General features: G+C 38.3%; 2 protein-coding genes across 2 annotated transcripts; both read left to right on the forward strand.

The window, feature by feature from the left end:
* The first annotated feature begins 118 nt into the window (after nucleotides 1-118).
* shisa4 (shisa family member 4) lies at nucleotides 119-8,135 on the forward strand. Its single transcript, XM_055026951.1, has 5 exons — nucleotides 119-435; nucleotides 2,634-2,811; nucleotides 4,004-4,140; nucleotides 4,230-4,421; nucleotides 5,551-8,135. Exons 1-5 carry the CDS (start codon nucleotides 351-353, stop codon nucleotides 5,589-5,591), a joined length of 633 nt encoding a protein of 210 aa, XP_054882926.1. The 5' UTR covers nucleotides 119-350; the 3' UTR covers nucleotides 5,592-8,135.
* A 732-nt stretch (nucleotides 8,136-8,867) lies between these two features.
* On the forward strand, nucleotides 8,868-14,602 carry lmod1b (leiomodin 1b (smooth muscle)). The gene is made up of 3 exons (XM_055027581.1): nucleotides 8,868-9,383; nucleotides 11,173-12,840; nucleotides 12,913-14,602. The coding sequence occupies exons 1-3, from the start codon at nucleotides 9,114-9,116 to the stop codon at nucleotides 12,937-12,939; spliced, it is 1,965 nt and encodes a 654-aa protein (XP_054883556.1). The 5' UTR covers nucleotides 8,868-9,113; the 3' UTR covers nucleotides 12,940-14,602.
* The last annotated feature ends 1,453 nt before the right edge of the window (nucleotides 14,603-16,055 follow it).

Raw genomic sequence — 16,055 nt, forward strand, 5'->3', positions numbered from 1 at the left:
AAACGTTATATTGTGAATATATTATACAGTTTTTCTGAGGCATTATAGCTTTATTCATATTAAAACTCCTAATAAAGGGTGATTTAGTAGGAGGCGGGGTATTTTTGTTTTTTTTACGCAGTCGCGAAGGCAGCGTCCAACTGCTCCTGGGGAAACAGCGTCACCATCGCGATGCGACGTTTACATGGATAAATCACCAGCGTTCAACTCCGTCCCGTCACACATGCTGAGCTCCCAAACCATCCTGGATTATGTCTGAGACCGACCGCTAGCCGCGGCTGTTTTTGTGGGGTTCTACCGAAGAACTCCGTAGCTGTTCACTGAGACGTCCAGCTCCACACATTTTTACGATGGGAATGGTCTTTCCGACGGGCAAAATGTCCCCCATTTCGGTGGCTTTGGCGCTGCTCACCGTCGTCTCCTGCACTTCTCCGGGTAAGATGATAAGCTTTGTGTACAGGCCGCACCGTTAGCTAATGGGAACTCCTCCGTGGCCGTTATCTAGCTTACCTGCTAACCATTAACTCGGACTCGTCCAGTCTTTACAAGTTTTATAACGGCTACTCAATAGTGACTTAATATGACATCATTTTAATGTTTGTGACAATCGTCATAATGAAAAGTTTCAATCTGACATCAGGGTGTCTCTTCTAGTGACATAATCTTATATAACTGCACAAAAATACCGTTGAAAATGCCAATTACTTTTAGGTGCTCGTTTTTACGTTGAAACGATCGCAACATTCAACTGCCTTTTAGCTCAAATGCTCACATATTGTTGGAGTGACTTTCTTGGACATAATTTATTTTTATATGCATATGAGCACTATAAAAATCCATATGTCAGTTGAAGAAAAACAAAAAAAAACTTTTGATTAAATTTGTGCTCGCCAGTCGCCTCTTGATGGTAAAAATCTGTTGTTTTTGTTTTTTGCTTCTAGTTTCATTAAATGCATCACACAAAAAGTCCCACTTTTATTGTTGAATTCTACCAATGAATTTGTTTTTGGTTATTTTTTTTTATTTGGTAGTTGTTTTAGATAGCCTACTGATCTTGTCTAAGTTGTCTTGTTAAAATAGTCATTTCTTTCTACTGTCCCCTCATGCTTGCTCAGGTGTACACATTTTTTCCAGGAAATAGTGACTTGATACAACTGATAGTGTGACCATTTGTAGAGAATATTTTACCTATTACCATTAAGTTTAACTACATTATATTATATGGAGCATAACACTGGAGAGTATTTTTGGAGGGATTCAAAGCTACCACAATGTCAAATAACCGTATGTGCTTTATCCCCTGTAATGAATTAATAAAGTTTTTGTAGATGTGCTTGCATAGTTTGCAGTTTTAGAAAGCAAATTCAAAGTTCAAATCAAAGCTCAAAGAAAATGTAAGCGGTTTCTTTGGCCTGATTGGTGCATTTCTAGCCTCCAACTACAGCTTTCAGCTGCACCGTTTGTAAACAACCTCAAAACAGAATATTTCTGTCTTTGTATTGGCAGTGTTTGCTGCAGATTTTAATGCTTTGATTAAGTTTTATGCCTACAATGTATGAAGCAGGCATACAATATCTTTGTATAGGCTACATGTTGCAGTGCAGCTGTAGTATTTTAGTTTATTAAAATTGTGTGTCAAAGTGAATTGATTTTTGTTGTTGTTGAGGCGAGCAGCTAAAGGTCAACGTCCAAATTTAGTCTCACCAGGTTGAAGAAACAAGTCATTGAGTGTCTCAACTTCTGATCCCTACAGTTGTTAAAACTTCATGCAAAAACAAGTCCTGGCTTTATTTCCTGAATAGAACATTATTTTTAAGACTGGAGATGCTTTACATTCCATTCCTGTTTTCTCCAAGAGTTACAGGACTGAGGATGTATGACTGCTGCGGCACGCTGGGATTGAATTGTGCCTTAAATTTTGTTTGAGATGTGTCCAGTTAATGTCTTTAAAAGGTGTACAGGATCAATTTTAATTCCCTATTAATAAAGTATTGTGCTAAGTCTAGAGATAATCATGTAACTTTATGTGTAATTTGATAATTGATGCATAATAAATTAACTGTGACTGCCACATAAAGTTTATTTTATTTAATCATACATTCATTTAATACTCAATACCTAGATATTTTTTTTCCATGGAAAATGGCAAAAGCTCCATCCTTGTTTATTCATCAGTTTATTTATTTAGAACATGATAGAAGTATAAAATCACTCGCATGAACAAGGAATGCAAAAGACATATGCTTTCTGGTCTTTAAATTACATTACTTTGCTATCTTGCCTGACCAAACTTAATCCAGCTACTTTTTATGGGAGATCAATTTGGAAAGGACAAATGTCAATTAAATCTTTAAACAGTTTCGTTTGCTGCATTCTAGATAACTTAAGTTACTTGAGCCTGAATCAGATTTCAGACCCTTCCAAAGGAAAGTGTTGAATAATGCACTCCAGCTCCTGCTAACAAAAGCAAGAGAGACACACATCAGCTTTTTAAAACATTTCTTTCTTTTGGTTTTGGAGGCAGAACAAAATGGATTCTGTAAAATGAACATTGAAGACCCCCCGCTGTGATTGGAACAAACCACATGTTGTGTCATTTCGCCTCATGCCTCGCTGTTGCTGTCGTTTCGCAGTGAGTGGGAACGAGGATTGTCTGTGGTACGTGGATAAAAATGGCACCTGGCACAACGGCTTCGACTGTCCTCTCATCTCATCCTGCTGCGGCAACTGCCACCGGCGTTACTGCTGCATGGATCCCTTCAAGATAATCACAGAGAGGGAGCAGAAACGATGCATGCTGTTCCAGTTCAGGTGGGACGCCTGCTGCAGCAGGGTTTTAATTTAATTACTTACTAATAATTTAGTCAACACCATGGTCTATTTGTTGATGTTCCAGGAACTTTTTTAACTTTTGTAATTTTCTTTAAGGAAGCAGGTCTTTATTTTGTTTTGATATTTTCACAAAATGACCTTGCCTGAAAGATGTACCATTCTTTTCTTGGTTTCGCAGAAAATAAACATCATCTCCAAAGCAATAACAGTTGTGATACTAATAAAAATGATTCCATTGATTCTAAAATGCTATCTATATTTTAGAAATGACATAAAACAGCTGCAGCATATTTTCTTCAGCTCAATGGTGTCCAAAGTGCAGTCTGCAGATTTACTTGAAAAATTTTACAAGTAAAATTGTCTTGAATGAATAAAATTTAGGCCGAAAATAAATCAACAACTTAGCAATAAATGGAACCACAAACATCAAGCAACTTTTACCCAGACCTGATTTGGGTCATGAAATCAGAACACCGTTCAGTAAAATATGTTTAGTTTGTTTTTGAGGAGATAAAAATAAAAAACATTTACAAGAAATTTTAATTTTGGTACATTTTTTTTCATTGTAGTAGCCTAAAAGTGCTATTCTGGCCCCCACAGCAAAACATTTGTAAATTAATTAATATGATTAATATCTATTGAAGGGATTTAATATTATAATCAGTTGTACAGTGTTGTGTAATTGTACAAAATGGCAGTTTGTTGGTCGTTGAGAGTGTGAACTTGCATTATAATGGCTCTATTAATATTATCATTTATTGCAATAACTTCTTATACAGTAAAAGGCCTTTCTTCACTACTAAAGTTCCATGTGAGGGATTTTGGTATTGCTGGATTGTTCCGCTGTGTACCTGAGCGGCTGCAGCACAGCAACTTTCCTGCTTATTTCTGGAACCGTTCCATCCCAACTCGCAGTTTTCACCCTGCTGGGAATCTGATCAGTGAGCGTCGGAGGCTGAGATGAAATTCGGGGCGGTTTACGTCGTTTACTGAGCCTTAAAGTCGGGGACAGTTGTAGGTGACGGCTGTGTGTGTGAATGAAGGCGCCTGTCATCTCTCCTTTGATCTACTCAGACAGGCAGCAGATCAGGAACATCATGAGGATGGGGTGATCAAAGTGAGAAGTGGAGCATTTTGAAACTCCCTGCTGTTTTTCCTCCTTTCTCCTCAGTCCCAGCACTTTAATCGGCATCGCGTCGTCCATTCTGCTGTTCGTGGCCATCATTGCCACCATGGTTTGCTGCTTCATGTGCTCCTGCTGTTACCTCTACCAAAGGAGGCAGCAGAGAGGCAGAACACCATATGATGGTTAGACCTTAAATATTTACCTCCATGTGAGAACATTTTATTTAATAACTGCATTATTTAATTTATTTTTTTTTATTTTTGGCCCTCAGTCCAACACATCCCCATGGCCAGCTACCCTGTGGAGCCGATGCGCGACGCGTTTGGAAAACCTCTTGGGCCTTCAGAGTATCCACATGCAGGCTATCCCATGATGCCTCAGTATGCTGGCATGCCTGTTCATTACCCAATGATGCATCCAGGACCATACCCATCTCAATCAATAGATCCGGCATACAGCCAAGGTAAAACGCATCCGAGCATTTCTGTCCACAACTTTTAAAGTTCTTTTAAATCAAACCCTTTTAAATTTTGTGTAATTTGTGCTCAAATGTTTGAATGTATTTTGTTCATTGTTTTAGTGGTGAGTCCATTGTTTGTTGATCCAAACATCCTATATCAAAAATCAATGAGTCAGCGTTTAGACACTGGCAAAAGAAATCCAATGTCCAAACTCTTGAAGGCTGCGTTTTGCAAGTGGTTTATTCAGATTAGCAAGCAATAAACACAGATCCACCTTTCTATTGTTTAACTTAAGCAATGCTACGAAAACAGGAGCATTGGAAATATTCTGAAGATTGTAAATCAGTAACTCTGAGATGTCCAACATTTTCAAATCTAACTTGTCCAGTGAAGAGAAGAGTTGATTGTTCAAAAGGACAGTAAGATCGAGTCTTCTTCAGCCAGTAACAACCCACGCAACAAAGTGTGGTTGCCATTGCAGCCTGGTAACATTTGGTGTAATGCGTTCACTGATGAGAAAGAAAAAAAAAAAAAATTGCGTGCTTGACAGCCGGGTCGCTGGTTAATGCCTAACAAGTTGACAACGGGTTAAATTTGTGACACAGACCGTCTTAAAGCCTTTTGCAAAAACAATGATAAATTAAAATGAGCTCAATAATATCCATTCTGATGTTTAACCTTTTTTGAATAGAAAGTTTGTTTACAGAGACATCTTCATTTTCTGGAGTTTGTTTCATTTCTGTTTTATTTATTATTTTCACTTGTTTAATTTTGAATATTTAAAATGTCTTCCATTTCCAGTGTTTAAGTGTTTTTTTTATCAAATTAAAGTTTGATATTTGAGAGGGCTAATAATATGCCATTATCAATATATTACTTGAAAATAATAAGCAATATATTGTAATATCTCAGAACAATATTATTGATAATTGCTAGAATTATCGGGACAATTTATCGTCCAGCAAAATGTATTATGACATCCCTAAACATCTTTTTTCCAGAACTCAGCTTCATTGACAAATCCCTCAACATCCTTTTAACACTTTTCTTCAAAGACTAAAAACAACTAAAGCTGTCGACTAAGTGCTGTGTTGTTTTTGTTTTTTACTCATGATTTTCTTATTTTTTCAGCCCCACCTCCTTACTCTCCGCCTCAGTATCCTGGTCACTGATGGGCTCATCTTCACACATAAACACAGCTGAGAGAAATGACTGTTTGGGAAGGAGAAGGCAGTCTAACACACCCGTTAAAATAAACCTGCAGCTCAAAAGGGAGTGGTTTCAATGCGGAGGAGGAAAGGAGACACTTTAATCTTTACTTTGTTTGCTGTTTGTTTGCAGCGTCATCCTACGTTTCCAAAATAGTAATGTATTCAGTTCTACAACCTGAATTCAGATTTTCTTTTGCCGATTTTTAAAAAAAAATTTTCACGTCATAAAATTAACGGAGAATCTGTCGAGGCATTTTGAGTTTTGCTCTAAGTGTCACTAGAAGACACTTCTCCCTGGCTTACAGAAAACCAAAGTTGAAGAACATGACTTGTGATGCACTCTTTTAAGTGTTGAAGGGAATAAATGTGTAACTTTTTTCACGTTTGTTAAATTCAAAGAAACTGCTGTGTTTCTGTTTGACAAGTATTTTATCCCGATCCTGAAGTTTAGCATCTTTCTATTTGTGTCTGGGGCTGAGGTAAAAAAGCAAAAAAAAAAGCAAATGAGATGCATGTTTTGATGATAAATTTTATTTGAAAAAAAAAAATTCTTTCACCTGTTAGTTCAAACTCAACCTGATCTGTTTTGATATACGTGTCGTGCAAATATTTCTGGACATGTTGTAAGTGATGCCATCTTAGCATCATTGTGCTTCCTCAGTTAGGATTAGCTTTCCTCCTCAGCTGTTTTCTTTTATGGTTTAAAATAAACTTTAATATTAGACACACTGCCAGGCAGGAAAACTGCAAATGTTGCATTTTTATTTCCTGCAACTTAGGAGTTACAGGAGTCCTACTGCTTGATTTAAACAGTCTACACTACACATTAATAAAACATGAAGAAAAAGAGAGAATATTCATTACATATTTTGTAAAACTGTCCCTTGGTTTAATATTGTAACAAGTTGTTTTAAAACGGTGTAGTGTTATTGTAACAGAGGACTCTTTTGTTGAGTGTTTGTCATTACTGAGGTTACCTCTTACTGTGAATGACTCCGTTCCATCTGGACTCGGCTACAGAGCCAAAATAAAGTTCTTCCAAGTCGAGATGCATCGATCAGGCTTTTTCTGCGTGGAACTGAGCTCTACTTTTCTTTGAGGTCTAAGCTGCTGAATTCAAATTTTATTGGGTTTATCTTGTGTTGCGAGAACTACTACACATAATTTAAAAATAGATGCACTGTCTTGATAGAATTAGAACTTTAGGATTCATCACATAATTAAGGAGGTGGGATTATGTCCATCCACGCATCAGGCATCTGTCCCTTTACTTCAGCAGGGGTTTTTTTAGCTCAAAGTGAGTGCATCAAAATTTATGCATTTGGAGACCAAACATGGTAGGAGTTTATTGTTCTAGTGAATATTTGATCCACCACCTCCAATCAGAGTCCATTAAATAAATCTGATTGACTGGTTGGTGCATTTATACTTGAAAGGGTTATCTTGGTATTTTTGAAAATCCTGTTTATCTGCTTGTAATATTTTAATTCTTGCCAAGTTCAAATGAGAGAATTTATTGAAAAACTCTTAGTAAAAGCAATAAATAAAACCCAGGAATTGCCTGAGTGAAAGTAAAATTTAAGAAGTTTAGGAAATTATCTAAAAATATTGACAATGCAAAAGTTGTATTTGTGGGGTTTAAACACAAAAACTGGCTTTTTTTTTTTTTTTTTGCTTTGTGCTCGATTATTTTATTGTGTATTGATGAATTCAACAAAACTGAAAATAGGATAAAGGATAACTGTTAAATACAGTAACACATGCCAATGTAAATTTAATTTCTTTCACAAAGTAGAGATATAATTGAGACACAGATACATTTACTGCAGAATTATGAAAAGCTGAGCGGTAAATAGGCCAATGACATTGACTCACCTCATGCAACTACATGTTAACTAAATCAACAGCAAAGAATATGCAATACTTTGAGTTAATAACTAAGTTTTCTCACCTAAAATTATACGACTTCTCACATCTGGATTTAACAAGAGATTTACTAGAATGCCAAGCTGTTCATTAGTTATGTTCAGATTTGTTTACGTCAAGTTTCCTGTTGCCCCTGCAGATGACTTCCTGGCTGCATTTAGTTAGGTACGTTTGTAGTAAATGCATTTAGAAAGCACGTCTGATCAAATGACCGAGATTTATTCTGTATCTTATCTCTGTTGATCTTCTCTGTGAACTAGGGAATACCCATCAGTATTTTTTCTAGTGTAAATTACCAACTCCTGCATCCAACTGTACAGATTTGTTGAAACTTGACAACACTGGGATTTTCTCTGTTCCTTTCATAAGTGGTTTAATAAAAATTTTTGCCCAATAATGTTAATGTTTGTTTCTGCTTCTAAACCAACTCCATGAGTGTGTTTTAATGAAACTGATATGTAGATGGAGAAATGACATGTCTATGGCATTTGTCTCTTGTATGGACAAAATGACACTGTAACATAAATGAAAAGAAATTATTTATTAATAAAAACTTTAACTTTGGATTGTAAAACATGACAGTGTGTTGTGGACTCTTTATTCTTAGGATTTTGTTTGCTGAACTTGCTTTTATATGAGACCTGAAAACAGGATTATTGTGCATTGACACATGATTGGCCAGTAGGTGTCCATGTTGCCCTGCAGTCACACAAGATATGTCAATTCTGAGCAAATAAGTCCCATAAAGCTCTGGCTTTAAATCTCAGGAGCCCCTCAATTTTGAATTAAATTTTAAACATTTTAATGCCAGCTCACGGTCATAAGACCCTGAAAAGCACATGCTCAGTTTAACTACAAGAGTTTGATAAAATAAAATAAAATAAAATAATTAGACAGTAGGAAATAATTTATTAGAATCTGAGCTGCTTTAACATTCACAGTTACAAATTGCTTGCTTGGAGCTAAACGTCATTGCAAATACACAGCTCCTCGGAGATGTAAAAACCCCTTTTAATAGCTGGTAGAAAATACAAACCAGTAAAAACAATAATTTAAGAAAGAACTTAAGCTGAAGTCTTATTATTAGACTAAGCTGTAGATTCTGTCCATATGCATCCAGTATCAGATTTAGAAAAATAGCCCAAATGAAACTATGAAATTGATGTGAAAATCAACTGAAATAAACAGTGACTGGCCTGCTGTGTAAACAGAAACTGTGTTATAGGAAGTCCTAGACTCTGCTCTGTAAACTCCAGCCCTTCCCATTACCTTTAAAGGAGAGTGTACCCTGAACTAAATATGGACATGCACTTTAACTGGATTTCGAAGAATGTCCCAGCCTCACAGTCTGCTTTGATGATGGGAGCCTCTTGCAGTCCATCACTGGTACCCCTCACTGCAGCACTGTGAGTGCAGGATTGATGCCTTTGCTGGCTTTTTGGTGATCAGGATCCAGCAGGACACATTGGAATATTGTAGAAGAGCACCATCCTGACTGAAGAGTAAAAGATTTACCCTCTGGTGCATTAAGTTATTCTGGAAAACGCCAGGCCAGAGATGTCCAGGCGAAAGGTGAGGGGACTGACCTGTACAGGTCGGCAGGTCAGTGAGGACCCAGATCTGGACAACCTGCTCTCCACTCTCTCCCCTGAGGAGATGGAGGAGCTGGACAAGGACCTGATGAGTGTTCCAGACATCAGACCAGAAGACGGGAAGATCATCATCACCCAGGGGGAAATCCACCCAGCTCTGAGCAATAACGTCCAGGACTCCACGAAACAAAGCGACCCCAAAGGGAGGCTCGGTCAGAGAGAGCAGTCTTTTGAGGTAGGAGGGAAGTAAAAACTTTCAAATTATCCAATGTGAATTTAAATTTCAATGTAGATTGGTTTAACTTAGGCAATGTTTACAGTAAGATGGAGTTCTAACGGTCACTAATCTTGAGGCAACTGGACCTCATGTGTCCTGAGTCCATCAACTCAAAAATAGTGATTTCCCCAAGGTGACCGGTGTGCCAGGAAAACCCATTCCCTCCTCTGAGGCTCGTTTGCATCCACACTGCGCTCCTTTATCATAACCATGATCAGAAGAGCAGACCCTGACAAAGTTCTTTTCCTGACAGCCACAAATATTTTTGACAGCTACAGAAGGTAGAGGAGCAGCATTTCTGTCAGTCTGTGTATTTAGAGAAGGAGCTGTCCAGTCTGTGACACTGCGGAGCTTCCCAATCCCAGCCTGATGGAATTCCTCGCTTGATTGCTCCTACGCTCGCTGCCTTTTAAGGACACGTTTGCCAGGGCCGCGGCCGCACGTAGCAAAGCACTTGGAGGCTCACAAATCAAACACTTAGCAAGTTACTTGCTTCAAACGTTTTCCTGCACTGTAAAAAATTACTTCCCTGTTCTTTTCCTGAGTTGAAACACATCCCCTGGGTTTGAAGGAGTGTGTGGATGGAGACCAGCTTTAAAAGCGATCCACAACTGATCATCTTGCATAGTGTGTGCACTGAGTGGAAAACAGTGCCTGACAAATATATACTCCATGAACCTTTTTGCATTTTGTTGCATGTCAACCAAATACTTCAAAGTTTATATTGGGATTGTATATGAAGAATCAACACAAGGTGGTGCATAATTGTGATATACCACTGGTTTTATGTTTAGGGTCATTGAAAGGAAGAAACCCAGTTTCAAATCTTCAGCTTCTTCCATTTTTCTTGCGTATTTATCATCATCATCCATCTTCCCAAAAACTCTTACCTGATTCTCTGACCCAGTTGAGAAAAGGGATGGTGTCACCACCATGCTTCAGGATGCAAGGTTAGGTTACCTCCAAATTAGTGGTGCAATAAATCAGCTTTGATTTTCTTAATCTTGGGAGATCTGTTATCAGCCGAAACTTACATGTGAAGCCTGTCTTATCCACTGATCTTATCTTCCTTGGCAAAGGTCTAAAAATCTACCACTGTCCTCTTTTTCTCTCCCTTGAGAGATGGTTGACAGACAAACCCACCAACCAGGTAATGTCTGTACAAGAGGCTGGCAGTAACTCTGACTGCAGACGTATGCAGCTCAAGTTTGGACAACTATTCTCTTCATAATATTTTTACTTTATGTGACAAAGTTACTGTTTGAGGAAGTCTTAAGGAATCCTGTTTGCATTTACCCACATGCCAGGGGTAAAGAGAAAAAAATCAGAAGAGGTCTATCTGGATTTGACCAAAATTTAACTTTCTGCTGTACTGTGTGTGGAGAAAAACTGACAAGATACATCAACCTGAACACACCGTCACCAAAAGGTTGCGGTAGCATTATGTTATGATTGTTCTTTCCTTCAGCAAGGAAGATGATAGGAGCTAAATACAAGACCTATGCAGGCTACTTGTTCCAGACATTTATTTGTTTAAAAAACATTTCACTTTGTGTCGGTTCATTGCATAAAATTGATTAAAAATACATTGAAGTTTGTAGTTGTACTACGACAACTTAATTTAAAGGTTTTAAAGTTCAAAAACTTTAAATTAATTTATTAGGTTCTGCAAATGCAACCTCAAACTCTAAATCAGTGACATATTATGCAATTATTTCCTTTGCACTCACTGTTCATCCTTCTGCAGGGAGAACAAAAGAAAGAGAGCCGGAAGCAGGAATACCTGAGGAAGATGGGCCTCAGCCAGGAAGGCGACGATGATACGAAAGGAGTGCGAAGACGGTCTAGTGTGACGACTGACAGAGATGCAAAGGTGGAGGACAGAAACAGCAAAGTATCTGAAAGTGTGAGAGAAGAGCGAAGCTGGCGTTCAAGTAGATACAGCAGGAAGGTCGAAAGTGATGCAAAGGAGGATCTGAATGAGAAAGAGAAATGTGAGGAATACAAGTCAAAAGACAGGAGGGAAAACAGAGAAAGCACAGGAAGCAAGACAAAGGAGATGATCTCAAAATTGCAGGAAAAAAAAGATGAGAGCAAAGAGAAGGAAAAGAGGGAGGACTGCAGGAAAAGGGATGATAGTAAAACCAAAGATATCATCTCAAAGCTGCGTGAAAAGAGCGAGAAGGACGTGGGAAAGGAAAGGGAACGAAAATCCGAGAACTTCCGGACACAAGGGCTCGTCTCGAAAATGGTTGAGAAACAAGCCAAAGCACCTGAGAGCCAATCCCAAGAGACTAAAAAAGCAGAAGGGAAAAACAAGCCTGAGGCCAACAAGCTAGCTGACAAATCTGAGGAGCAGGTAACACAGAACAAGGCAGAAATCAGAACAGACAGGGAAGAGCTGGTCAATCACAGTGACCATGTGAAAGAGAAATACAGAAAGATCAGCATTGATATGAAGGCTGAGGAGAAAAAGGAAAAAGATGACATTAAAGAAAGACTTATTGACGCAGAAGAAAAACCAAAACTTGGAAACTGTGTGGCCAAAAACAGCCCAAGCAGCAAGACTAAGCAGGAGGAAGAGGAAGATGAAGACTCAAGCATGTTCGATGAGCTGATAGAGCAAGTCCGTAGCAACGACCCTTCCCTCACCGAACTCAACGTAAACAACTCAGAGGTCATCAAGGCAAAAACGCTCATCGAGTTTGCACAAGGCTTGCACAGCAACACCCATGTGAAGACGTTTGCGTTGGCCAACTGTCGAGCAGACGACCATGTGGCTTACGCCATCGCCGCCATGCTGCGCAGCAACAAGACCATCACCAGCATCAACCTGGACTCCAACCATCTCACCGGCAAGGGCATCCTATCTCTGATCCAGTCACTGCAGTACAATGCCACGCTGACAGAGCTTCGATTTCAGAACCAGCGCCACATATGCGGCGGGAAGACTGAGATGGAGATGATCAAGATCCTGAAGGACAACACCACACTGCTCAAACTGGGCTACCACTTTGAGTTGGCAGGGCCGAGGATGACCACCACCAACATCCTGAGTCGCAACATGGACAGACAGAGACAGAGGCGCCTGCAGGAGCAGAAACAGGCCCAGGCCAACGGTGAGAAAAAAGGGACCCTAGAGGTACCTAAAACAGGAGGTGGAGGGTCTTTGAAGAGTTCACCAAAGTCTTCCCCAAAACCCTCTCCAATTCCTTCACCCATGCCTTCCCCTAAGCTGACTCTCAAAAAACGAGCTGGAGGTTCTGCTCCTCCACCACCTCCTCCTCCTCCAGGCGGTGGACCACCTCCTCCTCCACCTCCCATGATGGATGGAGACCGCTCTTCTGGTGGCAAGAACTCAAGGGACCAACTGCTAGCATCAATCAGAGGAAGCAACATCAAGCAGCTAAAGAAGGTAGGAGCAGTATGACGTGTTTCTAGATAGATCAACTCATTCAGATAGACTCACATCTTATTCTCCCCACAGGTGCCAGTACCAAAATGGCTGCAGTAACACTTCCTGATGGAAACATTTAGTGGACAAAAAGAAAGGGAGAACACACATCTCATCACAGGAGACAAACATCCTTGATGAAGAACGGTGCATCAGGAAGGAGGGGGAAATGTGAGCTGTTTGCCCTCTCAGAGATTTCTCCCCTCAAACACTGGACCAAAGGGACTCTGTGGAGAACAAGTGATGCAGGTCTCTACAGAGAGTGCCATGAAATGTTGCCTTTTCAGTTCATATGGATGCTTTTTTTGCACTATATAATATGAAGCTGACCATATAACATGTTGGTGTGTGCAGTGGATATCACAGGTTTACACAGCCTTATTATTAACATTTCATCTTCTTGCAGAAAATAAGAAAACAATGGGAAATCATTTCAAAGTGTTTTCCACTTTTATTGTGACATAACCTTTACAAATAAAATGAAATCAAACTTTGGACAGAATATGGACCATGTTTATAGTTGTTTGTAAAATACTAAATAAGTACACACTAAACAAAAACAATACACAAACAGAACTTCTTTTTTTTAATTTTCCTGAATACAATTCAAGAAATTATAAATTGAGAGCAAATCAAAACAAAATCATTTTTGAGCTGGAGTTGATAAATTACAATACAAACATTTCCAGAGGGAATCTAAAACTAAAATATTCATCTTATCATGTTACCGATCCAATACTTACACTGACTTGGTATCAATATTCTCAATATTTTCTAGAGAAATGTATCTTTAGAAATTGAAGCCCATTTTATTAACCTCACAGCATAATTACTTAAGACATATTTTGGCAAAACTGCGATATCTGCGAAAATGCTGTCATTTAGTGAATGTACTCCCTAACACAGATATATATACATGTCACATTAAAGGTAGTAAATATTTTGAACTGATCCATCATAGTCTCTTTTTTTAAAATAAATCCAATGTATATGAAGAGGGCTCTGTAAACTTCTATTTGATCCACTGTATATGAGTTAAGTTGAGTGAGGTGGGAGCATGGGATGAGTTTAGTTTCAAATAACTATAAATGTATTGCTTAAACAAAAGTTTATCACTGATGTACTGAACATTAATTTGACCCCTTATTTATTAAGACCCACAGCAGTAGGTGTGTTCAACTGGGTGGAAATATCAGGGAATTAACAAACACAGAAACAAACTTCAGCAAATCTGAGTACCGAAACAAAACCAAACAAAACAAGATCATAAACACCTTTTTATTTTTTGTGTCATGTCTTTTTTTTAAAAAAACATCTCAGACAGTCCAGAGAAATCCTGAAACATAATGAGGGATTTTTACCATGGAAATAATTGGATAGTGCCATTTATAGGTCAGAGTGAATGGTCCTATAGTGTATGATATACTGTATTTTATAGAGAATCATTTGAGCCTGGCTGTTTTGTTATCTGAATAAACTTTCTTTTAATACTGCTTCATGTCTTAACATTTTGCTGGTTTAAACTTTAATCTAAATATCAGCCTGAGCAGAACTTGATACTGTGTGGCGAGCTAAAATCAGAGCTATCTGAAGATAAACACACGCGTCTCCTTACACATGTGTCTTTAACAGAGCCTGTATGCCTTTATTAAAAGATTCTGGTATGTTTGTGAGTGAAAAATTATGTCTGCCTGATGTATGAAATAAATATGAATGAATTTTGTGTTAAGTGTTTGATACATTTGAACTGTTTTTTAGTCTGCATGAATTTGCATTTTGCAAAACCTTGTATCTATATTTTGTCACATCGCAGCAAGAACAGACTTTGATGCTACATGAAATTTGGAGACAGAGTAACTCAAAGTAGTGCTAGATTCATAAGTCAAATGACTTTTTTTACATAAAGGGAAACATAAAAAACATTCCATTTCTTAATATTTAAGCATATAAGTGAATATGTTTGAGAGTCCATTGTATCTTTGTGGAAGTGGAGACTAATGTTTGAACATATTCTAAATTGGATTTGTTGGAAAAATTGTTCACATTTGAAATCTTCCCACACATTCTCAATTGGATTTGGATCTGAACTTAGATCATTTGAACACACGTTTATCTCAGCTATTCCGCTGTAACTGGCTTTATGAGCTACTGTTGTTATTCTGAAGTCATTTGGATCCTCTGAAACATTTTCTTTCAGCATTGACCAGTATTTAGCTCCAACCATGTTCTCATCAACTCTGTATGATGGCCACCTTGTTCCATATATTCTTTGTTTGGAGACCAGCGGGTGTTTTTTTTTCCATAAGTGTGAAATGGAGAGCAACGACCTTGAGGGTGCTATCATCAATGTTATTGCTGTGTGCTTAAAATGAATTCACAACTCTTTAAATTCACTACATTGCTTTAAAAACTGGTAGCAGAACAAAATCAACCTTTTTTCCCCTTTCTTCAAATAAAGCAAACACACAGTCTGCAGTATTGGTCTTTAAATATATTGTCTGTAACACTCTTCATATCTTCTATAAATTGCCAAACGCTAATGCATGACATTTGCTTCTTATCTTGCTGATTGTACCTGTCATGTAAACAGCATGAATTATTTTCTATCTGAATTATCTGAAATGATGACCGTCATCTTGGCTTGGAGGAGAAGAAAGGAACAGCAGCAACAACAGTTCAGTGTATCTCTCCAAACCCTGCCTCAGCCTCTGTATCCATGAATTGACCGTATTTGGTCATTTCTCAATGAGGGCTCGCTCCTTAGAACCATTCCTTTCCCCCTTTCTAATAGTGGGCAGCAGGCCAGCTGTGTGTCTGGGCTGTGGCTGCTCCTCTGACCAGCACCGCTCATATCGGATGGAGGAAAAAAGGGGAAGGAATGAAAATGTTGAGCTTACTGACTCAGAGTAAGCAGAGGGGTTCCAGAAAATATAGTCATCATTTAAAAGGGGTGGAAAACTTAGCTATAACCACAATATTACATATATATATAACTAATTGAGGTTTGACTTTGCAAATCACATTTTTGCTTTGTAAAAAACTTGAAAATTGATATGAAGAATAAGCAAATTGGTGATTGTGTGTAAAAACATGCATCATGCTTATCTAACTGACCTTCTACATTGCTAAAATGAGTTAAAAAAAAAACAGGAAATGCATGAAAGCATTGATAATGT

This window comes from Poeciliopsis prolifica, unplaced genomic scaffold, assembly GCF_027474105.1.
Source record: "Poeciliopsis prolifica strain line A6 unplaced genomic scaffold, Auburn_PproV2 SCAFFOLD003, whole genome shotgun sequence".
Taxonomy (NCBI): domain Eukaryota; kingdom Metazoa; phylum Chordata; class Actinopteri; order Cyprinodontiformes; family Poeciliidae; genus Poeciliopsis; species Poeciliopsis prolifica.